A 26,312-nucleotide genomic window follows, 5' to 3' on the forward strand; every position below is an offset into this window, starting at 1 on the left:
TAAGGAATTGGCCTGGCCTTGTGGGCGCCAGCCTGGCATCATAATGCCAGGAGCTTTTCATTTCCTAAGCATCAATAAATATTTCAGAAGCCACATGCCAGGGAGGCACTGGGCCATTTGTGCCTCTGGTTAACTTCACTTTTGTCCCCTAGGGAAGAGCTGTGGAGAGTCCTGTGGGCGCGCAGCCTGGGCCTAATTGCAAGTTGTACCTGCAGGAGGGAAAATGTTTCCGGAAGTGCACAACGTGATTTCCCATCTAGTCCAATTATTGGCAGTCATCAGAGGGTGAAAAGCAGGGGGATGGTGCTCTCTTGCTGGAAGCTACAGAAGCATGTCAGGAGCCTCCCATTCAGACTGATTTCTGCCTTCTCAATTGATGAATCCTCCCCATCCCCGACTTCCTCTCAGCCATCCTCCCTGCCAAGCCAGGCTAGAAAATGCATAGGCAACCACCGGGGCAGAAGGAAGGGCAGATAGTGAAAAATGTCAGAGAAGCTAGAGGAGGAAGGAAGGGGATCAGGTCTCAGGTCATCTTTGCTAGCTGATCTGAGGCAGGGCCTCCACCAAGGAGGATGCTGGGAGAACAAGGCTTTCAAAGAACAGGGAGTCCCTGCAAAGAAAGAGGTCAAGTTGGGTATTTGCAAATGGAGTTCAACAGACTGGCCAGTCTCTCCACACCCCATGGATGGCTGAGTTGGGCTTTTTAGCTTTTTGTTTTTCAGGACACAGTATAAGGTTGGTCAATTGACTAACTGTGCCTCAGACCCCTGAGCACTGAGAACACACAGAGAAATGGCAGACACATTTTTCTTTAATTTCCTCTCCTTCCATGGCTTTCCCTGCCTCAGGAGAAAAGCCAGGAGCCTGGACACAGCCCACACAATCCCATATGAGTTGGTCTTGGTACCCTCTCCTCATGAATAACGTTCAAGACTGAACCCATCATTGTCTTTTTCACTCAAGGCCTGAGTGCCTGGGCCTGCTTCTTCATCAGACTAATTCATGGTCACCCTGTGGGCATCACAGTGGGCATCACCTTGAACAAGCTGACACCCACCACCCCTAAAAGTGGGTTGGGTGCAACTCACAGCTCATATGAGCACCCAGAACACCCCTTCTGTCCTGTCATTTATGGCACTGCTGTATCTGGGTTCCTTAGTAGACTGTGGCAACTGTGACTGAGGACACTGTCTTCTCATCCAATGCCAAGCACAGGGCCTGGCACATAGGAGATGTGAATGAAATAAGTTCATAAATAAATGAATGAAAGAGAAAAAGGCCCAGATCCAGGTGAGAAACACAGAAGACAGAGGGCATTTGGAACTGGCCCTGTGGCTCTGACTGCACGCACGGTCACTGTTCATGGACCTGGCCAGTCTCCCCTAAGACTTGGATGGCCAGGTCCATACCCAGCTCCTCCTAATGCCCAGGGCCTCAGTGAAGCCTGCATAGAGAGATGGCTATGGAATGGGGATGACAAGAAGGACAGAGGGAACTGGTGGCATATTGGTTGACTGGCAGGAATGGACAGATGACTAAGACTCCTTTGTCACTTCTGCAAAGCTTGTCCTCAAATATGGGGGAGGTTATGCTGCTTCTGCAAAAAATAAGGATTGAGCTTTTGAAAGGACGTGACCACAACACCTGCCTCCAGCTTCTGCCACTTTTCGCTCTACACCTTGTAACCCTACCCATTATACAAGGTGCAGCCCATGTCTCCTCTACATGGATCTCTGTGAACTCTCAGACCACTTGATTTTCTTTCTGTGTGCTCTGCCATTTACTGACTGGGATCCTTTGTGAGTTATTTCACTCGCCAAGTCTCATTCCTCTCTTCTGCACAATGGGACAATAGAGCAATGTACTTCATGAATTTGTAATAAGGACTATATGTCCCCAGGTTTGCTAGGCAGCCAGCAGAGAGCTGGCCATAGTTTGGAACTCTCTGCCACAGTGTTCTATGCCTACAAAATCTGACTTCTGATCAGAGCACAAACTGCAGGGCAAGTATATAGGCTCATTCAGCACCCAGCCAGTAATTTACATGGCATTTTCATTCAGGAGTAAAATACAAGTGCTAGGCTTCAATGTCAGGGAAACTGTGACTATTCCCTTTTCAGCACCCTGCACTGTTAGGGCTCCACACACCGGTGACACTGCTAGGAAGACCATCAGACAGTGTGATAGGGGATCTTTTCTGCCCCACAATCTGACTCCATGGTGCATGGACAACTATATTGAAAGACCAGCTGGCATCCCCATGATGGGCTCCAGGAAATGTGACTTCAGGGCACTTCTGCATCGATAGGACCCAATGATGGCACCAGGGTGAGAACAAGAGATTCCCATTACCTTAGCCTAATGACCTGTGTCCTGATCCCTGGTAACAGAAGGCAGGAAGTCCAAGAGGAAGGAGATGAAAATACACATAAAGCATGTGCCTGCAGGTAGGAGGGGCCCCCCCCGCCCTGCCACCCTCATGAGAAAAAGCACATCCCAGGAAGGGTGAACACATGAGCAAATGGCACTCTGCTTACAGTGCTCTCCCTGAAGGACACAAGAAGTTCTAGAACTTACTCCTAGCTAGCTGTAATTTGGTGCTTTTTATCCAGGCTCCAGCTCTCTCCCCACCACCTAGCCATCCTTCCCAACCCCAAGTAATCACCATTCTACATTCAGACTGACTTTTTTTTAGCATCAACATATGAGAGAAAACATTCAGTATTTTTCTTTCTGGGTCTGACTTATTTCACATATGTTCTAGCAGTCTAGTGCACAGTGGGGGATGATAGTTTGCAATAGCCTATTATATATTTTCTGAATAACCAGAGAGAAGCTGGAAGACTCTTAAAACAAAGAAATAGTGAGGAGGTGAACACCACCATTTGACCAGTACGTGTTGTGCACATGCTTTAAAATATCACACTTTACCTCAGAGATAGGTCCAGTTATTTCATGCTAATCAAAAATATAAAACCAGAATGTTTAGAGATGGAAATGCTAACTTCCCTGATTTTATCATTACTCACTATATACATGTATAGAATTATTACCTGTACCCCATAAATATGTACAATAGAAATCATCATAACAACACTTTCTTCTCTTTCCCTTCCTCACTCCTCTTCCAGGGACCAACCTGGGCTGCTCTGCTTATCCCTCTATGTCACTTGGACAGGTATAGGACTTGAGCAGGTTCTAGAGCCTTCTACTCCTTCCAGGGTTATCGTGGCTTTTGGCAACATGGAGTCTCCTTTTCCTAGGTCTTCCTGGTCCCAGGTTGCAAAGACATGACTTATCTTCTAAGGGTCCCACAGGACAAAGAACACTCACTGATAGGATTCAGTGGGCTAGCCTGGGAACCTACGCATCTTACGATATTGCTTACATAAGAAAACATGCCCCGAGTTGCAGTTTGGAATCCAGAATGTGAATATGCATCTCCTAGGAGCAAAGTATCTGCCACATTCCATGTAATTCCCCACTGATCTGTCACCTAATTCACAAATTCTCTCTTTAGCCATACTAATTTGATTACCTACACCCTGAGTTGGCTTTCATTTTGTTTTTCACTTAGCCCTTGTCACCATAATGCTTTTAAATCAGACAAGTCAGGGAGCCAGAGTGAGGCCTATCATTTTCTATATATCCACATCCCAATTCGATGCTTGGAAAGAAACCTGTGGGGGGACCCATGAAATCATGAACCAAAGTGGCAGAAAAACTTAGGCCAGAACTCTATAATCATTGATCTCCATATGACCTCATTCTGGCCAGAAGGACCATTGTTCATTGAATTAATTCCAACAACTAACATTTTAAATTCTAGAAGTTCTTTTCATTCTTTTCCCTGGATACTCTCCTATGTTGCTCATTGGTTTTATACCTTCTTTTAGTTTTTCAATTATGTTAAATGCATTTATTTTATTATCTTTTGGACTATTCTATCACCTCCAGGTATTAAGAAACTAATTTTCCTAGTTTTCTTTAATATGCTGATTCTCACTCTGAGGGGTATTTTTCTCTTGTGGATTTTATTTTTTTTTTTTTGCTATCAGCTCATAGTTTACCAGAAGTGATTGCCACAGGAGTCCCCTAGTCTTTGTAAAGCATATTTCATATGTGTATCTGCAAAGACGCTAGGAGTTTTTTTCTTTTGTTGCTGTTATTGTTTTTTTTTTTTTTAGCTTTTTTTTTCTGGGGTTTGGGGTTCCCAAACGACTTAGTTATGATAAATCCAATCCCTACACCTATGAGCTCCTCAAGTTTGGGCTTCTTATCTTTAGGGATAGCTAGTCTTTTCCTTTTATGTGGCCGCAACAAAGTGACAGTTCAGTATGACTTACTGAAAAGCCCTCACACTTAGAAGAATCAGAAGCCATTGTTATTCATTTGATTACTGCTGCCTATCAATAATATATCAATTTCCTAAGGAATCAGACCTTGTCCTCCTAGTCTGTCTTTTCACCATTGTATTCTGAGGGCTGGCACAGTGCCCACATAGCAGGCTCTTAGGACATGCTTTTGGGATAAGCGAATGAAGAACACTGTGATTTCTGGGGGCTTAGCTACCACAGCCAGTTTGGGGGTCCCTTGTGTTGGGTGATGTCAAAACCTCTCTGCTTCCCTCACCCATGCATGACACTTTAGCCTTGTTCTCGGGCAGTAACACCAGGGCTGGCCAGTTGTGTGGACTCACTGGAGATGGAGGTGTAGACGGCGAAGGCCCTGAGGCTGGTCATCTCCTTCCGTCGGGTCATCTCCACCCGTGTGCAGAAGATGTTCTCCCAGGCGTACAACTTGAGCAGCTTAATGCCACGGAGCATCTCGTTGGTCTGCTTCAGCCTCTCATTGGAATACTCCTGCAGGGTCCACGGAGTCAGAGTGGAGAAGCCTTTGACCGCACCCCATCCAAGAGGAAGGCATGGATTCCAGGTCCCCACAGGCAAGCTCCCTGGTCTCTATTAATCCACTTTTAGAGACAAAAAAGCTGAGGCCCGGACAGTGTGACCTACTCCAGGTCAATGACAGCATGGGTGTTGGGAAAAGATGCTGATGTGAAGGTAGAAGAGCAGGCAGACAAGGGGGAAGGGAAAGGAAAGGGGACACTCGCACACCTTTGGACACTCACCAGTGTACTCCGCTGAGCCTGGGAGAGCTTGGTGGCTACAAAGTACTGGACGGGAGCCAGTAGAATGATGACAGCTGCTCCAATTAAGGCACTGACCCCAAGGATGTAGTAGAGGAGAATGACACCCACGATGATCTGGGAAGGTAATAATACGAGAACTGTTTGACCTAGAGGCTGCCCTGCCAGGAGACATTGGCAACCCACCACCCCAGTCCCCTAGAATGGGACATGCCTTTGGTGCCCAAGTTTCCAAAATGTCTTGGGGCTAGAGTAGGAAAAAAGGGGAAGTGTGAAAAGCAATTCAGAAGGAGAGAACAACATGCTGGGCTGCACACCAGCAGGGGTTCTGGGCTGGTAACTAACTGTGTTTATCTGCAAGGCTGAATGAAGCAAAAACTGGCTCTCCAAGTCTACCTATCCCATGGAAGTCCCAGGATTGAGGCTATGCAATGAGTGTGACAGCACCCTTTGTTCAGTTTGCTGGCTACCTAGGCCGATGTCTCACTAGAAAAAAGTGATCCATGAACAAAGGGGCAAAACTGTGGCATTTATGCCAGACAGAACCAGCCCCGGGTTTGAGAGTTTGCTTCTCATTCTTAAGCTACTGGTGTCTTTCATTTTTTAGTGAATCTGGCACATATTCTCTGAAAAGAGAGCTCATTATGTTTCTATTGGAGCTTTATGTAAATGACTGCCTACTTATGAATATTTATGAGAAGTGTAAATCGCTCTATCCAGTCCCTAAAGCACTGAGATGACAGTTTTTCAGGTTGCCGTCAAAGGCTAACACCTTTAAACACAGGACTTACTCGAGAAGAACAGATACACTTAGTTCCTTAGTTGAAACAAGGTGTGGGGGGGAAGTCCACTGGCAGAGTCCTGAGTACCTGAGCCCTGCACCAGCCTGGCATGAAGCTCTGTGCACCATCCCAAGGATAGAGAAGGCAGAAGTTCTACAATCACAGAGGCCTCTTGCATTAACTGAGAAGTGACCCTACTTCCTGCTTCCCTGTGTTTAAGTGATGTTAAACGCTGGCACACATGGGCAGAGGACTGCATCAGGAGATGAACCTCCTATTCCTTCAGTCACCCCCTCAACCTCCTACAAGTTCTTCCTGGCATCCAGGCCTTCATTACTGCATAAGCTATTGTCATGTGGAGGCAATCAGGGTGCTCTTCAGCTGCTGGAGTTATGCCAGAAGTAGAGAAACCATCCAGGCACCCAGGGTCATTAATGAGGCAGCTGTGGGTGCCAGCATCTGTGTCCACACCCCCTCAGAGGGGTTGGGGTAGGAGTTAGGGATGCAGCTATAGCTGCTCCCAGGCCCCTCCTGATCTTCTCCTCACCCCAACTCCCAGTGCTTCCAGACTCCCTAGTCTACGCCTCACCTCTGTAGGGGCTGGAATGGTCTTCATGAGGTGGGATTAGTGATTCTGAGTGTGTAAAGCAAGTGTGGGAATAAAAGGGTTATTTTGTCTCCTATTCACTGGTTAGGAAAGCAGTTCAGTGTGGTGGGGAGATCAAATCCCTGGGGTCTTTGGCCCTGAGTTTTAGTACAGCCTCAGCACTTATCAGCTGTGCAATCTTGGGCAAATTTCCTAACCCCCCTGAGTCTCTTCTTCCTTTACAATGGTGTCTATAATGCCTACTTTGCAGGACTGTTGTGAAGATTAAATGAACCTTTAAAGTAGTGCCTGGCACAGAGATTGAGATCAATACAAGGTGACTAACTCTTTTTCATAAAAAGAAAACAAACAAAAGTTCGTGAGAACCCTGTCATGAGGGAACCACAGAAAGAAGATTCATTGGTGTGGTGCTATTACTGGGCTCCCTGTGTGGCCCAGGGTCAAACCCGTGGCCTCCCTGGGCCTCTGATGCCAGAGGGAATAATGAAACAGAGGCCTCTGCTATGACTGTGTTCCTCAGTCTGATGTCCTTGATAAACTGCAGAGGAGTCCATGCAGCCCCTGGAATTAAGGCACAATGTGTGAATAAACTTTTTCCTGCTGAAAGATAGAATTTCAAAAATATATGCAGATTAATGGTTGCCTGGAGCTGTGGGCAGGCATGAAGAGTGACTCCCAGCGAGTATGGGCTTACTTTTGGGGTAACGAAAATGTTCTACATTTTTGATGGCTGCACAAGTCTGAGACTACACTAAAATCCATGGAGTTGTACACTTTAAATGAATTATGTCTCAATAAAACTGCTATTTTTAAAAAAAGTGTATGTGATCAAAAAAGGGTTCCAAACTTGGAGCTCACACAGGAATGGTGCTCCTGAGCTAATGCAATAGTATAAAAAACCCGTGGCCAGCCAGACAGCACATAATTCCTTATCAGGTAGACTATCCCTGCCATGGGGCTGAAATTACATCAACTCTCTTTTGTGTGTGTGTGTGTGGGGGGGTGTCAAACCCAAGGCCTCCCTCATGCTAGGCAAGTGCTCTACACTGAGCTACATCTTCAGCTCTCAACTCTTTATAGTAACTGTTGGCAGTAACTCTTGTGTGCTGGTCAAATATGTAAGCGCAAAGGTATCGTCTTTAATGAATTAAAAATGGAAAGCCAGCTGGGTATGGTGGCATGTGCCTGCAGTCTGGGTCTCAGAGTAAGTCCTCACTTCAAACAACAACCAAAACAACAAAATGCAAAACCAAATAATTTGTGATAAATATACAAATAAGTAACCAGGGGGATATAAAAATTCTTGCCCCCTCCTTGTGTTGTGAGGGTTGAATTGCACATGGGAGCTGGCCTGGGCCAGAACCAGAACAGGGCGAGGTTATTAGTTATCAGTTAAGTAAGTGCTAGTAACGACAACAATGCAGCAGGTTTGGGGACAAATCTTACAAAACAGATTATTCAAGGGGATACCACCAAAACAGTTTGTGGATGAAAGGCTGCTGACTGCCTAGACAAGCTCTCCAGGCCCTTCCCTAGTCTTTGCAGTCACTGATCCATCTTGGCAGAGGGGGGCCTGGGTGCATGGGGATGGCTTATATAAATGTTTCTCCCTGCACTCCTTGCTCATCTTCTCTAGCTGTCTCCCAGCATGCACCTCTCTTATTTTTCTTTAGTGTCTTTTTAACTATAAGCTTTACAGGCAAGGAGGACCAGCCAACACCACTGGAGATTAAGGTTTCTGCAATCTGCATCCCAAGAAGATTCTGGTACAGCCTCATTCACACTCGACACATGCACGTGGGAGGGCTCTGGGTATACCAAGTGACCACTCTGTGCCAGCACCCTGCTTGGTGCTTCACTTATATTACTAATTGAATCATCGCTGCAATTCCAGAGAGTAGGAATTGTCCCCATTTCATAGACGAGGAAACCAAGACTCAGAGAGGCTAAGCATTTGCATCAACCCATCTCACCCAAGTCTAGACACTTTCTGCTACACCAGGCAGTCCCTAGGGACCATACAGCCTTCTGGGAACCTGACTTGGACTTTGGCTCTGGCCTGAGCACCAGTGTGAAGATTTGTTCCCAGGATAGGGCTCAAACTCCATGGAGGGAGAGCTCCAGAGACACAGCAGATGAGGACAGCGGTCAGGTAGGAAGGATTTCCCTGCTAAACCACCTGAGGGGAACGCACCTCTTCCTGAGCCAGCCCCAAAGGTTGCCTGGCTTTCGAAAATATTACATTTTCAATTCCCAGAACTTAGTGAAAAATTTAGAAACACATAAAGAAAATAAAAATCACTTGTAATTCCATACTAGGGTCTTCTAGTTCTCTTTTCTGTGAGAATCTATGCAAATGTATACATATGTATGTCCAACTTAGTAGGAAACATAGGGAATATACTATTTTGCAACTTAGTCTTTTTGTTTAAAAATACGTCATGAATACTTTTTTCTTTTTTGTTTTTGGCAGTACTGAAGTTTGAACTCAGGGTCTCATGCTTGCTAAGTAGGCATTCTACCACTTGAATCACTCCATCAGCCCCATGAATACTTTTCAATGTAATTAAGTATATTACTACAACATAACTTCTAATGTCTACAAAATGTTCCACATATGAATATTTTACCCTTTATTTAAGGTAAAATTTTCAAAGTCTTGATAATGTAGCCTTCTCTGATCATTGAGACAGCTGGCCTATTGGCCCTGTGTGGTAGCCCCCCAAGAGAACCCAGGGAACAGAAGACACAAGCAAAACAGAACGGAAGATTGTAAGTTCCTAGTCACTGGACATAGGCCAGCATATTCTGGGTTTGTGTTTTGCTGCTTGCCCCTCATAGTCTCCCAAGCACACCCAATACCTGTACCGGCATAGCCCAGAGGTTTGGGCACAAGAAGAAAAACCACATGAGTTGGTTGGTGTCGATGGCCACCAGGTTACAGATCTGCCCAGCAGTCATGTCCCCCATGGACAGGTTGGAGGTGGACAGGTGCATAATTTTATTGTAAATCTTGGTCTGGAAATGAGAGCAGAGTGTTCCCATTAATCATTATCATCCTAATCACCACCTCAGCTATCACAGGTCGGGAATGTTCCCCATCTCCATGGAGTAAGAGAGCAGTTCTGCATCATTGTTCCAACCTTATGAATTGCTGTAACTAAAGGCTGAAAGAGGTAGGGGCTTTGTCACAGATCAAATAAGTCAGGGAGGCAGCGTTCACACAAGGACACAGACAACTACTTCTCTAGCAAGTAAGTCCTCTCCCTTGAGTGACAGGACTTAATTAGCTCTTAAATCTTAAAAACTGATCTTCATGTCCAATTGTGTTCTTGATTTACCAAGAGCCAGTGCAGTGGAGAACACATTTCAGAGTAATAAAAATGATGAAGTGGGGAGCTGCCTGTGTCAGTGTGGCCATCTTCACCCTGGGGCCAAGTCCTGTCATCATTGAGCCTTGGAACAAAATAGGGGTTCAGCCTCAGCAGGTCTGATGTGAGGTACAACTATCCCCTGGGGTCCAACCTTCTTAAGGACCTCAGTGGGGCAGCCAGGCTAATGGTTCCCTGTGGGCTCTGAACCTAATAGCTTTATGTACAGAGTGATGTGCCTTCCAGAAAGATTGAATTTTCAGGCTATATGATCTTGAACAAGAACATCTTCCCTATCCTAAGTGTCCTAGTAAAAGCATGTCTATCGTGCATTCCATTGTGAAGTGGATTCCCAGCCCTTAATTCATCTTTTGTGCAAACTCAGGCCTTTTTGTGGGTCAGCTTTTTTTTTTGGAATGAACCTCTTCTCTTTCTTTCTGGAAGTTTAAATGCACCACAATTAAAATAATGGCAACAATATTTTTGAACAAATCTATGCCTCTCCTAGGTTAAGTGAAATCAGGTTTTAAAGAACGATAACCTAGTTCCAATAAAGCAGGGACGCAGTCATCTGTCAAATGGAGCACTACTGCGTAGTCCCAGGGGACTGAGCATATAGCTCAATGATAAAGGCTTGTCTACCACACTCTCAAAACCCTGGGTTCAATCCCCAGCACCCCCACCCCAAAAAAGTAAAGACCAGGACACACAAGGAATGGCACAACTGAGAGCTAGTACAGTTTTACAGAAATTATATATATAATTCAGGTATTTTGCTTAATAACTTTTCATGAAAAAATATGGATATTCTCAAACTCATGAAGACATTTTCTGCAAATAACTTTCTGAAAATCTCTGCAAAGGAGATTTTTTTATTTCCTAATTTGTTTTCAAAATTAATGCCAGTATCTCCTTTTTTGGCATAGGAATTAATCTCTCCTATTAATGCAAAAGATTCAAACGGTTTGATAAAAAAAAATTACATGCTAATACATTAAAATCATGTTTTTACTCTTTTAGTATAATTGGAAAATTCTGAGCTGGCATGTGATTTATGACATACAAATACAAAGTAGGTTTCATTTCAAAACCATCCAACTACAAAATTGACTGTGGTGCTGCAAGTCTGCCTGTCCCTGGCAGGGTCTGAGCAGATGCTGGGACGTTCAGAGAGGTTTTCTGAACGAAGCAACAGTTTGGTTCTTCCCAGCTCTGAGCACCCAGAAGGTCTTGTTTTTTTCCTGGTGCTTTCCACCATTCTCACATGCTGACATCCCTGAGGAAATCCTGTTTTCTCCATGAAAATGCACTTAGGGTAGGAAGTGCTGTTTGAACAGCTGCATGGATTGTGCACTATACAACTTTCAGGACACCATTCACACAGACTCTACCAAGACTTTGGCTCCTGATGCTGTCGTTAGCCCAGGCTACTCTACTTTTCTCTATTTCATCCCTTCCCAGAAAAGCCTTTGATTCTGGCTCCCATGGGACCAGTCAACATTACTATTTCTAAAAATGAAACAAAACATGTTTGAAGACTGAGGCAAGTTTGAGACGTAGTCACCACTTTGTAGAAATCACTGGGAATGGTAGAATTGGTTGAGTGCCTCCATTCTCCCCTCTGCACAGAGAGAATTTCTAGCTGGGTACAAATGGTTTCAGATGATTGTGAAGTTGCTGTACCAACCTTGAATCTTTGTGAAAAATGAACAAACTTCTATTCTATTTAAACTACTCTCATACAGGTCTCTACTTCAATCATTGAGCCAAAATTCTAATGGAAACCCTGGGGTTTGATGATTCTCACCACTCCCATGTACCTTGTCTCTGATCATCCTTTCAACGGATGATCTAAAAGGCAGGACCAAGAGCCTAGACCTAAGGGATGAGTCAGACTAGACAAGTTGCTGTCATTAGTAACTCCAGACTCAAGAGCTCAAGTGGATCATAGAGGCTGTGTAGAGTTACTATGTAAACACACATCTTTTTTTCCATCCAAAGAAGACTATATGGTAGCAGGCCTTTGGAACATTATAGAGAAGAATTCTGAGGCTATAACTGTACTCATTAGGAAGGAACATTGTAATTGATTGGTGATGTTGCTATGATCATTGGTGGGGAGGCCCAAGGGCTGAGCTGTTAACATCTCATCTTGGTCTAGTCCAACATCAAACCAGGGTTAGAACTATTTCTAAGCCTCAAACACTTTCCACTATCCTACACTACCTTGACAATGGTTATTTCCAAACATGGATGAAGTGAGACAAAAATAAATTCATAGCAAAATAATTCTTGAGTGTCTATGGGAATGAATAGTGCAGTGCTCATTGTAAAGTGCAAATAATCATCCAAGTACCTGTATTGCTCCTCTCAAGTTAATTCCAGTTTCAATGGCGACATAGTAGGATGCTTGCAGAAATGTCCTTTGCAATAGGAGGGCAAGAAACAGAAGCACAGCTAAGACGTACGCATTACCAAGGAACTCTTGGGATGAGACAAAGTATACCCCAAGAAATTGTGTCTGTTGGAAAGAGAAGATCAGAGGTGGCTGTCATTGCCAGCAAAATGACACCATTAGTATCCATCGCTGCATCACTGTGGCTATGGTTATCACAAGACCCACACCCCATGCTTGCAAAGCCTTGTGCAATTGCTTGTGAGTAAAAAACCAGCCTGCTGAGTCCAAAGAAACCTTCTGCTAAATACAGGGAGGGTCACCTATACCCTTCTCATCTCCCACTTGGGGAAGAGAATGAAGCTCTGAGTTCTAATCTCTGGCCCAGAAATGTGTGACTATCAGCATTGTGGCCACCAGGCCCTGTACTCCCTCAGCAGAGAACAAGAATAAATACAGCAAATCACGGAGAAGCCAAAACCAGAACTGCCTGAACAAATCTCATAATGGAACCAGCAGCAGCCTTGTCCCCTCTGTACCAACAGCTTGCCATGCAGTGACTTCTGGGCAGAAAAGACCATTGGGAAACCTGGCCCTGCCATGATCCCAGGGGACAGATGGGAACTCAGCACTGACAACAGACCAAAGAGATTGCAGACCTAAGCCCCCAACCCTGGGCTTCTGGGACCTCCTTTTAAATGTAAGCCTGTCTCTCTGCACTTCCAGCAAGATCCCAGATAATAATCAGTGGAGAAAAATATTTTGCCTTTGTTGCTAAAGATACCAGGGAACAACAGTGAGTCTGTTTCCAAATTCAGCATCACTAGCTCCCAGGGAAACTTTGATCTCCATAAGCCCATCGCTCTCCAGCAGAGCCCCATCAACGTTTCCATGAGGACAGAACTCTCCCCTTTCTGAGACCCTGCCCTGGACTCTGCATGCTATTTGGAAGGCTGTGGGAGCTGCTGCAGAGTAAAGAGCAAAGGGAACAAAGTGAGGAGAAGGAGTCCATGGACAAGCCCAGGTGTGGTGGCTCACATCTGTAATCCCAGCTACTTGGGAGGTGGAGATCAGGATGATTGGGGTTTGAGACCAGCCTGGACAGAAGTTATGGAGATCCTCTTTTAACAAACAAACCAGGCATGGTGGCATGCACCTGTGATCTCAGCTGTTGGGAAGGCATAGGTTGGAGTATCACAGTTTGAGACTACGCCAGACAAAAAATGATAGATCCTACTGAAAAATAACTAAGAAGTGACTGGGGTGTGGCCAAATGTTAGAATGCCTATCTAGTAAGTGCAAGGCCCTTGGTAGCACAAAAAAAAAAAGCGAGAGTTTGAGGGCATATCCCTTGGCTAAGATGGAAGAATGTAGGCAGGACTAGAGTCAGAAGTTCCCAGATCTTGGATGCAGAGCTTGCCGGTGGTGGAAAATCTTGTACTTTGTTTGAGGGGGCCCTGCAAACCAGTCCTCACCCCTCATGGAGCTGTGTGGTCCTGCGTACAGCTGCCTCTCCCTAGTTCTGCAGCACAGAGGGCAGCAGGAAATAGACAGGAGGCCACTGTGGGATACTCTGAGAGGGAGGTTCTGCCAAGTCCTGAAGCCCTGACTCTGTCTCATTTGACAATGTACCAGAGGAAGAGGCAGGGGGCAGGGGGCAGAAGATAGAAGGGTGGGAGTGGGCTGGAGGCAGCAAAATGGACCTTAAAATTAGGGAGGATGTGGGCAGAGCTCTCGCGGAGGCCTTTTGCTAGAGCCAGAATTTCTTGGGTCTTGGATGCAGGCTTTCCAGGTGAGGAAGGGGCAAGAGATAGTATTTATCAGGTGTAGAACTCCATCCTCACAAAACTCAATGATAAGGGTACCGTTTGTTGTTGGCCTCCTTTTGCACATGAGAAACTGGAGTTTCAGCATGCTTAAGTGGCTGGCCCAAGGCCACAGGCTGGTCAGGAGACAACATGTGAACATGTGTGATGCCTCACAGTACCCCAGACCCCCTGTGTGGGCCTTTCCAGCCCTTTGACCTTGAGTCAAACCCTGAGACTCCTGTTGTCAGATACAGAAATATACCCATTTGTCTGGCTCTGAGCCAAAACTATAGGTCTGTGGGCTTAGGAAACCCCAGCCCTGTTTAACATGTCCTGGGATTCTTCTGTCCCACCATCCTCTGCAGAGACTAAGCCCTGGAGAATGGAAACCACTGCTTTAAAGCAAAACACATCACAGGCATCATCCCAAAGGAAGTAATTCAGCATAAGGAAACTATTGTATACAGCAGGGGAAGAGTGAAAGACCCATGCAAATGTCCAGTCACAAGAAACGGTCCATGGGACACTAAGCACCCGTCATGAAAGTTCTTGCTCAGCATGGAAAGCCACACGTGTGCTGTGTCACAATAGTCAAAACATACAGGCTGCAAAATGAGGCCAGGAGAACACAATGGAACACATGTGGTGGCTAGATTGCGGGTGGTATTGTCAAATGCACTCATCAATATTTACACTTTCTTAACAAAGCAACAAATTCTCTTTTTGCAGCTCTAAAGGCAAAATCTTGGCTTCCTCCTCCCGCAAACACATGTACTCTAGCACCAAAAACTGTATTTCTATGGATCAAAATTTTTGTTAAAAATGAGACTCTCACTTCAGTATAAATCACTAAATCACAATTAGATTTTTTGAGTTTTTTTTTTTTTGCCAGTGCTGGGGTTTGAACTCACAGCCTCACACTTGCTAGGCAGATGCTCTAACACTTGAGCCACTCTACCAGACCTTTTTGAGTTGGTTATTTTTAAGATAGGGTCTTTCTTTATGCCTGGGTTCGGCTGGACCATGATCCTCCTATTTGTGCCTCTCCATATAGCTGGGATGACAGTCACACACCACAGTGCCTAGCCATTGGTTAAGATGGGGTCTCTTGGACTTTTTATCTGGGATGGCTCTGAACCACAATCTTCTTGATCTCCACCTCCTGAACAGCTAGGGTTACAGGATTGAGCCACCATGCCCGGCCTAATTTTTCTCTCTCTCTCTTTTTTTTTTTTTGGTGACACTGGGGTTTGAACTCAGGGTCTCATGCTTGCTAGGCAGGCACTCTGCTGCTTGAGCCACTCCACCAGCCCATTAAGTACTTTTTAAGTTAATAAATGCACATGATCTTCAAGTCCCATGTACTTCCTATAGAAGTTGTCTTGCATTTCCCCATGTGGCAGTTGAGGCCTGCAGGTTGAGTGACTGCTGAAGAACATGAAATGAACTGGTTACAGAGGTAGAAATGGAACCCAGAACTTCCGGGTCTATAGTTCAGGCTCTATAACCCCTGCCTGGACAAAGGTGTGATTGCAAAGGTCCCCTTCCCTGTTTTCTAGAGCTTAAAGAACAGGTGCTGTTCACTTGGGCTCTTACTTTCTATTTTGACAGAGGTCAAAAGGTGGGAGTTGTCTATCTGGGAAGTCCTGTGTAAAAAGAAACTATCTCAGGTCCCTGACAGACCAACACACCTACCTACCTATCCACCCACAGCCACCTGACATGGCGCTTTAGAGCCTGGACTTTGGAGCTCAGCCACATCTGAGCGTGCATCCTGGTTCATCACGATTAGCTGTGTGGCCTTAGTAACTTCCTCCACCTTTCTGAGCCTCAGTTTCAGAAAATGAAACTATTAAGAATTTCCACTTTGGAGAGTTGGCCATGAGGACTGAATGTAAGTAACAATGAACACGAAAAGCATTTGGAAGCAAAAGAACTCAATATATGGTAACTTCAGGATTCCCTACACAGTCATTTTCCTCCTGCCTCCCGCGGATCACTCAGAGAGCTGGGTACACAAAGGTGAGATAATGTACTTGCTGTCTGAACTCTTGGGGGATGCAGGGTCAAGGTGGGGAAAGACAGAGTGGTGCTTTTTTTCTTTGTGGTGATCGAGCCCAGAGCCTCATGCACGCAAAGCATGCATTCTACCACCAAGCCATACCCCAGCCCACAAGAGGGGCTTTCATGGTGGAGGCACATGATAGGATGGGAACACAGAGAACGGTCATGGAATTCAACCAGGGAAGAGCTTCATGGAGGAAGGAGATGGCACTGAGCAAAGTTTGGTGGCTGAGGAGGCTGAGGTGACATAAAGGTAAGCACTCTGGGCTTCGCAGCTCCGTGGACGTTGCCATGAAGAGGCTCACTTACACAGTGCCTTCCAAATGTCACCGAAACACCAATGCACTTAGGTTCATTAAGTCACCCATAGTGAGAACCACAAGTACAGCTGCCCAGTGGGGATAGAACAGACAGAGAGAGGGAGAGAGAGAGAGAATATGAGAATGGCACACCGCGAGAGAACAGAGCATACATATATATTCATAAGCCATTCCCAGAGGAACGGTTTCGAAAACACACACACACACACACACACACACACACACACACCCCAACCTACACTTTTTCCTACTGGCTGGAGCTCCATTTCAGACTGTTCTTTCTCTTTCTGGCTCAGCTGAGAGCCCAGAGCAATTCTTTATGAATCCAATTCCCTCACCCTCCAGCCAGACCAGTGGCTGTTGGCAGGTGACAGATTGGAGTGGGGGTGGGGAGGAAGCAGGGATGGGAAAGAACTAGATCATGGGCAGAGCCCAGCCTGGGACCCAGTGTGACATGGCCAGTCACTAAGAAAGAAGTCAGCGCTGCTCAGCCTTGCAGATACCAAGGGCAATGTGTTTCTTGCCAACTGTGAGTGTCCTGGAAGAGACACGAGGACAGGGCAGGCACAGATGCAGAGGAAGCTGGATGGATTCAGGCTCGGCTTCCTCACCCCGTGAGGCAAGTGTCCTTTCTCCTCAGTTCCTAAAGACACAGGAGTCCCCCAGCTCTCCATAGAGATGCTGGGAGGCAGGGAGAGGAAGCCAGTGACCCCATTAAATGGCCCCTTCCCCCATCTTCTGGGTTCAGATGAGAATGAATCCACCCAAGCAAGCACAAGATGAAGAGCTGTTTGTTCCGGAGGCTGGAGACTATTTACTTTCACCTCTCGTTTCTATGTCGGAAATTTGCTGATTGTATTTGGGCTGCAGGGAACAAATATTAAATCTGATAAGGCCTGCTGCCACTGAGGCAGGGCCATCTGTCTCGGGGATTTGTGTGCTGATAAGGACCTGGCACAGGAGCATTCCAGTGAGAGGGCAATAAATCCAGGTTTGTGTATAAATAAGAGGAAGAAGTCAGCAAAGGTAACGCTCAGATAAAGGAAAATTCTGTGTCATTGTCTGGTGTGTCCTACCTCACAGCTCTCTCCTTGGAAGAGGAAGAATCCTCTAAGAGTTTAGGGAACACAGGAAGAAAAGGATGGAGTAGGCAAGCCGATAAGGGTTTGGCCAGTGTCATTTCCGCTTAATATTAACAACTGGCTCGATGTTGCTGCTTGATTGTGAATGCATTCTGGGATTGTCTAAGGTCTGACGAAAGCCAAAGGCGACACTCCTGTGGACAAGAGAAGTAATCACTTCCCCTCTCTTTTCTAGGCCAAGTAAAGGTCAGAAACTCAAAAAACTGGAAAAGTCCTCAAGAGCCATTAAAGTCTAAATAAGCACAAGGAGTCCTCACATTCTTGCTGGGCGTGGTGGTACACATCTATAATCCCAGCTACTTGAGAGGCAGAGATTGGGAGGATCACAGTTTGAGGCCAGCCCAGGCAAAACATTAGTGAGGCCCCATCTAAACAATAAACTGAGTATGGTGGTGAACACCTGTGATCCCAGCTACTTGGAAGGTAGAAGGATTGAGATCTAAAACTTGCCTGGGCAAAAAATGGGAGACCTAATCTGAAAAATGTCCTAAAAGCAAAAAGAGCTAAAGGCATGGCTCAAGTGGTAGAGCACTTGCCTAGCAAGTACAAGGCCCTGAGTTCAAACCCCAGTACTGCCAAAGAAAATTTTAAAAAAGACCTCACATTCTTGATTGAACAAGAAATTTTTCCCAATCTAGCCAACTCCTACTCATTTGTCAAGGCCCCAAATAACCTTCCCCTATGAAGCTGTCGATGATCACTAGCTGAACTTGTCACTTCCTCTTTCCACAGTTCCCTTTATATTCCTCTCACAGTCATAAGTAACACACAGAATGAAAATACATTGCTGGGTGCAGTGCCTCACACCTGTAATCCCAGCTACTTGGGAGGCAGAATAGGAGGATTGTGATTTGAGGCCAATCCAGTCAAAAAAGTTAGCAAGACCTTATCACGTAGTCATGCACATCTCTAATTCCAGCTACATGGGAGGCAGAGATAGGAGGAACTTGGTCTGAGGCCATCTTGGGCAAAACCAAGAGATCATATCTGAAAAATAACTAAAGTAAAAAGGGCTAGAGGCATGACTTAAGTGGTAGAGCACTTGCCTAACAAGCACAAGGTCCTGAGTTTAAATCCCAGCACTGCCAAAAATTTTCTTTAGATTTCTCTCTGCATCATTGGATTTCATAATCCTTGGAGTCAAAGGTGATGGTCTGATAAAAATAATTAGTATCATGGTTTTTAGATAATGAAGTGATAGACACTTGGATTCAAATCCTGCCTCTGTTACTAATTAGCTAAGAGACCCTGGGGAAAGTTACTAAGCCTCTCTGAACCTCAAGCTTCTCATCTGTAAAATGGGGACACTAGGACCTATTCCATGAATTATCTGGAATAGGAATTATATCTCAACATACCCATTACAAAAAACACTCATCCTAAAGGGCTTCTCTGAGGAATTAAATAAGAAAACATGTGGCTGGCTCCTGCACACAGGCAGGTAGGTATGAAGTGGGCACCAGGTTGTCATTATTGTTGTTATCGTTCATATCATAAGCAGTGTCTCCATATTTCACAGTGCCTTCCAGGTCCCTCACCCAGTAGGCTTCAGTCAAAAAAATCGGACCTACAGGCTTGGCGATCTCATGTTTCTGACCAAAAGTGGCAGGCGACTAATTGTATCTCCAGAAAAATTAATATCAACCTCCTGAGGATTAACTGCTATCTGCGAGGTTAGTACTCACAGATGAATTAACACCACACAGGGCCGTCATAAATTATTAAGAGCATTAATGACTAACTCTCTGCGTCATTTTTGGCTTCACTGTGGTTAAAATGTTAACGGTGGCACCCTACCAGGAATACAAAGCTCTGAGTCTTATTAGGGCTGAAAAGTTCCCCGTTCATGGCCATATAAACCTAAGTGATTGCAGAGAATAAAGTAGCCTCACCCCTAAAGAGGGTGTTATTGCCCCAAGCAGGAAAAGTCACAAAAGGTTTTGTGACTTTTTGTTTGTTTTTGCGGGGGCAGCACTGGGGTTTGAACTCAGGGCCTCACTTGCTAGGCAGGCGCTCTACCTTTCAAGCCACTCTGCATCCCCCACCCCCGCTGTTTCTTGAGATGGGTTTTTTTGAGATGGGGTCTCTCCAACTATTTGCCTGGGGCTGGCTTTGAACCACGATCCTCCTGATCTCTGTGATCTCCTGAGTAGCCACCAGCTCCTGGCTCTTGTGACATTTTTATCCAAAACATTTCCAGCCTCTTTAGATCTGGAAAGAGCACTGGACATCATCTAGTCTAGTGGCTTTTAAGTATCTTTAAGCCAGGGAACTTTTTCATTAGAAAGAAACCTTAATGGGAAAGTCCAACATTTTATTAAAGCAAGGGTAACTTTGAGTGGAAATTGGAGTGGGGTAGGGGAGAAAAAGCCACGGCTCACATGGAGGCCTCCACTCCCCTCTTCCTTTCCCCCAACAGCAGCCCCCAGATGTCCCTGCAGAACTTCCAGAGTGAGGATATGCAGAAGTGAAGTTGGAGCCCTGCAAACTACTTTCAAGTCTATGAGGAAGACCAGAGCTAAAAGTCACCACATCTAACAAGCCACAGAGACGCTGGACACTGGGCAACCACACGCTCTTCCTGAAACCTTGTGAATGACTTCACAGCCGAGTGGCGATGGTCGCGACCATAACTATGCAGTGAGCACATAGTCAGGAGCCACAAGCCTCCTGGGACACAAGCTCATCCCTTGGCCTTTCAGTTGAGCAGACACAGAGCACCATCCAGAAGCATCCTTGCTGAGGAGGGCTTTATGCATGTGTGAAGAGCCACCTGGTGTGGCCTCGGCCCACACACATTGGCCTCTTGCACTCTCACATGGTGGCTAACCTCCTAGAGGTACCCTGCCCTACCCTCAGGGCAGCCTACCTTGGGCTGGAAGACGTGGTTCTCCTTCCCCAGGTGGTCCACAATGCCAAAGATGCACAGTGGCCCAGCGAAGCCCAGCAGGTCGGCCAAGATGCGGAAAGTGCTGCTGAGGACCAGGCGTCTCCCAAAGGCATGGCAGAGTGCCCGCCAGATGGCCCGGGCTCCCTGTGCGCTCTGTGTGTCCTTCCGCTGAGAGAGAGAGGCCCACAGCCAGGTCAGAGTGGCTGAGGGCTCATTCACAGCACAGCCTGGCCTTCCAGGATGCTCCTGGCTTCTGCTGCCTGGGGAAACCCAGTGACCATGTCCAGGTGACTCCAGAAAGAAATGATGGGGCCACTGAGGGCATGGTTGGATGGCCCTACCAAAACTAACATGGCCCAGGTAGGGAAACTGAGGCCAGAGGACTGATCAACGTTCTCCAGGGGCTGTGTGATGAGCACAGTACTGTACTAAGAGACTGACATGTGCCACACACACTCATTACTACCTGCCACCACGTCTACCTTATCTCCCTAGGCGTCAGGGCAGAGCAGTGAATAAGCACTACACAAGGAGTCATGAGGTGGGCTCTGCTACCTGCCATCTGTGTGCCAGCTCTGGGAAGGGCATGGCCTATCTCAGATAGGCCTGATATGGGGTGATTCTTGCCTGGCCAAGCTCATAGTTAGTGTACAGACAGGCCACACTTCTATCCTCCAGACTGGGTGAAAACCCCACCTTTATGGTCACTGAGCTCCAGATGAAGAGCACAGGGCACTGAAGTCTAGTGGGGTACTTTCCCTTGTCAGGACTCAGTTTACCCATCTGATGCTGAGGATGTTGGACCAGAAGACTCCAGGTCACTCCAACCCTGACTGTCCTATGAATCTTTAATCTTGGGTTTGTCCTTGGCTCACTGTGTGACTTCAGTCAAGCTTCTTCCCCTCACTGAGTCTGTTTCCCCACCTGTCCCACCAGGCATCTGACCTGACAGCCTTTAAGGTCTCTGTCCATGACTCTACTCTGGAGGGCAGGGAATGGGGGAGTCTGTCCCCACTGACCGCCTGGGCGTCAAAGGCCTCGCAGAGCCGCCGGTAGTTGGTAAGGGCCCTCATGGCGATGGGCAGCTTCCCGATGGCTCGCAGGTCAATGGGCTTCTTGTGGGCAGTCTTGATGAAGGCGTTCATCCACCAGTAGGTGCCCTTGGACAGAAGGTTCACGAAGGGCTGCAGGAAGCGTACCCCCAGGTCCTGCAAGTCCTCAGGAGGCTTCACCTCTCTCGGCGTCTTGAAGAAGATGTATCTCTGAGGGGCACATGGGTTGGGTGAGTAAGTGGGGCATGACATCCACACTTGACCTCCAGGAGATGTGGCTGTGTCTTGCCTATGTTATTCCCAGAAGAGGACCTCTCGATGCCTCTTGGCCACCAATGTTAGGGCCTCATCACTTTGTAGCAGTTCCCTGAACCCCACAGCCTGAGCTAGGTTAGTTTAAGTTGAGTTGGAGAAGAACAGGGATCTCCCATGAACTGTCTTCTCCATGGATCTAAGGACACACTGTGTATGTCATACAGAGTTCACACACTGAAGCAGGCAGACCTGGGTTCGAATCCTGATTCCTCCATTTACTAGTAAGGGATATTTGGACAAGCCTCATCTAAAATGGTTCTCCATCCCAGGGTTACTGTGAGGGGCAGTGGAGGAGGCAATGTAGGGACTGGTATCCTGAGATTACCAACTAAAAGACAAGGAGGCAGAAGAATGCAAATTAAAGTACCACTTTCACTGGAAGGTCCAAGTTAGAAAGCACTACCACCCACTCCATGGTGTCATGGGAGGCAGGGAAAAGGCTTCCACATTCACGGAGGGTGGATCACAGCCTTTCTGGCCAGCACTGCTGACTCTAATTTAAAATGCACAGACCCTCTGACTCAGCAACTCCCCTGCCTGAGCTCCCTCCCACAGGAGTAAAAGGAGCAGTACATAAACATGGGTGTGTGCTTAATACACCATTACCTGCAAGGCAAGAATTTGGCAACAAGACGAATGCCCATCAGTAGGGTGACACTGAATACATTATGGTTCATCCATACGGTGAAATGTCATGCAGCCATTGAGAAAACTGGGTTAGTCGTATCAGATGGCTTGCAGGGAGTCCGGGATATACTTATTAGGTGAGAAAAGCATGATGTGGAAATCAGTGTATAATATTTTATTTTTATAAAATAAACATAGAGGGGAAAAACTTACATTTTTACTTATGTTAAGAAAAAAGCCACTGAAAGCCAAATGTTGGTGGTTCAAGTCTATAATCCTAACTACTTGGGAGGCTGAGATCAGGAGGATTGTGGTTTGAGGCCAGCCTGGGCAAATAGTTCTCGAGAGACCATCTCCAAAATAACCAGAGCAAAATGGACTGGAGGAGTGGCTCAAGCAGTAGAGTACCTGCTTTGCAAGTGTGAAGCCCTGAGTTCAAATCCCAGTCTCACCAAAAAAAAAAGCCCTTGAGTAGATATTTGTTTAGATGGATGAGTATGATGGTATATTATATTAATAAAAACACAGTATGAGAAGTTGTTAGACTGAGTTACCTCAGAAGATGGGGGAAGAAGCAAGGGAAAGAGAAGGCTGGAGTGTGAGAGGGGAAGAGAGAGGGAAGGAAGGAAAACACAAAGGATGACTGAACAAAAGCCAGGTGCAGTCTCCTCTACTCATTCAAATGTATGTATGACTGTATATGAATATGTCAAAGTACAAATGAGTCCTCTGCCCTGAGCAAAAGAAAGTGAGAGAATCCAGGACCTGAAGCTTTTTTCCCTCTCTAGGGGTGGGGGTCAACCTATTCTTCTACCTCTGCTAACCACGCCTCCCCTTCTCTCCCTATGGGAGTCTGGGGTAACGGACACTATGTCACATGGAATATCTTTCCTAAGACTTCTCCCCTGGCCTCAGTTCCTATTTCTGGGGCAGGTAAAGCTGGCTGACCTCTTCTAGGGCTTGGCTGAGCAGCAGGTGGGGGGCCACATGCAGAGGCAGGAATGGTGGTGGGACCTGAACCCTCTCCCCAGGTCCTCAGGTGGCCTTCGTACCCTCACTCTGATGACGTTGACCTCCACCAGAAGCAGCATCCCGTACAGGATCACCAGCAGCCCCGTGAGGCAGAATCGCAGCTGTGAGAAGCCGATGGCGTGGTCGTAGAACTTGACAAACTTGATAGTCTTGGTGATGAATGCCAAGGTCCAGTAGATAAGCAGGGCTAGAGAGGAGAGGCAGCAACCACAGAGGACGTGTGTGCGTGTGTAGCGCACGTGTTCTCACGAGTGTGCAAGCGTGTGACAGAGGAGCGAGAACATGTGTGCATGTGTGCACATTTCTGGTAAGGGGACATACCAGAGTGTGTTCTTTTGCTATGAAGACCATACATTAGAACATCCATACTCAAAAACATGGATTTCATAGGTCAAACTGGTGAGACAAAGCTCCCTTGAATAAATAGTAGTGAGAAGAATAGGACAATTATTTCTTAAATTTAACTGAGTTGAGGGCACTATGCCAAGTAAGCACTTTAAGCGCATTAGCTCATTTATTCCTTACGATAACCTTGTGAGGAAAGTTGCCTTCGTGCCCAATTTATCAGATAAAGAAATTGACGCTCAGAAAGATTACATGACTGACCCAAGGCCATGAAGCCATTAAAGCGGCAGAGACCAGCGCCCACGCACTGAGGTTCTGGTGTGGAATTTCCAAGCTGGGGAGATCTCAAAGGTCATTCAATCTGGCCTGCTTATTTTACAGATGAGGAAGCTGAGGCCCGGGGCGGGGGGAGGGGAGGGGTGTTGTGCAAGTTTGCAGCCAGCTCATGGCAGAGACAGGGCAAGGGCCCAGGTCTCCATTCTCACAGTGCAGAGCTCAAAGCAGCAGGATGACGTCCTGGGAGTCTGGGGATGCAGGGGATACAGAAAAAGTGAGTTACAATCCTGTGAGGCATTGCTCTATGGTGGTTAGAGTTGGGGCCCTGCAGTCAGATACAGCTCAGTTCAGATCCTATGACCTTGGATAAATCATATAATCCACTTAGACCTCAGTTTCCTCACCCATTCAATGGGGGCATTAACAGTACTACCTGAAAGATGGTTGGGAGCAGCATATAGAAAGCACTTCACCCAGTGAGCCTGGATGCAATGGGTGCTCTCTGGACATCAGCTGGATTATCTCTGGATTTTGGATTTGGGGCAAAGTAAGCATCCGAAGCTATGGTGGATAAATCCTTCATTCTCACCCTTCCCAGTAATCTGTCACTAAACCACTGTCAGCTTGCCACAAAACCCAGCAACAACTCATTAAGCTGACCTGAGGGGATGCATTGGCACTGGCAGCTCCTGCCCTTCTTGCTCCTAAAGCTACACATAGGATGGCCAGCCTCAGGTCCCCAAGATGTCAGTCCATCTTTTTGGGGCTAAAGCTGAGATCTACGTGGCTTGATGCTGGCCTGGGAAACAAGCCACACCATACAGCCCCAGCTGAGCATGCCCAGAGGGGCTGGAGCTGTCTGCCTCAGGGCTCCAGGGAGAAGGCCTGAGGAGAGTGGGGCAGAAGTGGTGATGTCCCCTCACTTCAGTCCCCTCAGCTCTAGGACTCAGGAATTTGCAGCTGGAGGCCACCGCCTACCTCCACAACTGTCCCTTCCCAGCTGATATGTTCCCAGGAATCAGAGCTTCTTTCACCCTGGGTGAGGGCTGACTTGGTGTATCTGCCCAGATGGGAAGCAGAAGCTCAGAAAGCCTGAGTGTCTTCTGCGAGGTCACAGAGGGAGTTAGAGATGAACCCAGAGGCTATTTCCACAGTCCCATTCTCCAGTGCCAAGCCCCAGCCTATTGTCAGGCACAGTGGCACTCAGCAAACACTTGGTGCTTGATTGAGGGCAGAGGGAAATGGGAAGGAAAAGGAGCAAAGCAGGGCTGCTGAGGAGTTCTAAGCTCTGTCCCTTGGCACTCCCTCTTTCTCCCCTTATTCCCCCTCAGCTCCATGTTCCTTCTATTACAGGGTTCTGTCCACTTTGCTCCTAAATATTTTGAATCCATCCACAGGTCTCTATTCCTGTGGTACCTCCCAAGTCCAGGACACCATCATGTCTCCTCTGGACCCCCTCCACAGCCTTCTCACTGGGTGCCCCTTTTCCCTCTTACCCTTCTCCAATCCAGCCTCCACAAAGCAGCACATATGATCATGTTTAAAATGCCTCAGGCACCCATGGTCAAAGCAGCACTGTTCACAGTAGTCAAAAAGTGGAAGCAACCCAAATGTCCATCGACAGATGGATGGCTAACACGATATGGCATATCCATAAAGTGGAATATTATTCAGCCTTGGAAAGGAAGGGCATTCTGACACATGCTACAGCAGGAATGGACCTTGAGCAATTATACTAAGTGAAATAAGCAGGCACAAAAGGACAAATAAATAGTGCATGGTTCCTCTTATATGAGTCAAATGCATAGACACAAAAAGTACAAGGTTGAGGGTGTGGCTCAGGTGAACACCTGCCTAGCCAGCATGAGGCCCTGAGTTCAAATCTTAGTACTAGTACTATCAAAAAAAGAAAGGAGAGAAAAAGAAAGAACAATGGTGTTTGCCAAGGGTTGGGGTGAGGAAAGAATAGGGATTTCAGTGTGGGAAGATGAACAAGTTCTAGCGCTAGATGGTGGTGATAGTTACACAACAATGGAACTGTACTTAATATCACAGAATTGCACACTTAAAAAGATGTTAAATTTTATGTTATGTACATGTTACCATGCATAAAAAGCCCATAAAAAGCAAAAAGCAG

General features: G+C 46.6%; 1 protein-coding gene across 7 annotated transcripts in view; it reads right to left on the bottom strand.

The window, feature by feature from the left end:
- Nucleotides 1-26,312, bottom strand: part of Abcc8 (ATP binding cassette subfamily C member 8) — a 73,593-nt gene that overhangs the window by 38,274 nt on the left and 9,007 nt on the right. For all 7 annotated transcript variants that reach the window (XR_012435865.1, XM_020177331.2, XM_074042530.1 and 4 more), the window contains exons 4-10: nucleotides 23,575-23,741; nucleotides 21,548-21,790; nucleotides 20,508-20,696; nucleotides 12,266-12,430; nucleotides 9,401-9,556; nucleotides 5,132-5,266; nucleotides 4,700-4,862 (exon numbers count right to left, since the gene is read on the bottom strand). Coding sequence is in view for 6 of the 7 variants with exons in the window: in XM_020177331.2 (XP_020032920.1) it covers nucleotides 4,700-4,862; nucleotides 5,132-5,266; nucleotides 9,401-9,556; nucleotides 12,266-12,430; nucleotides 20,508-20,696; nucleotides 21,548-21,790; nucleotides 23,575-23,741 (1,218 nt within the window). In the remaining variant the exon portion in view is untranslated. The remainder of the gene's footprint in view (nucleotides 1-4,699; nucleotides 4,863-5,131; nucleotides 5,267-9,400; nucleotides 9,557-12,265; nucleotides 12,431-20,507; nucleotides 20,697-21,547; nucleotides 21,791-23,574; nucleotides 23,742-26,312) is intronic.

The sequence above is a fragment of the Castor canadensis genome, chromosome 1 (genome assembly GCF_047511655.1).
Source record: "Castor canadensis chromosome 1, mCasCan1.hap1v2, whole genome shotgun sequence".
NCBI lineage: Eukaryota > Metazoa > Chordata > Mammalia > Rodentia > Castoridae > Castor > Castor canadensis.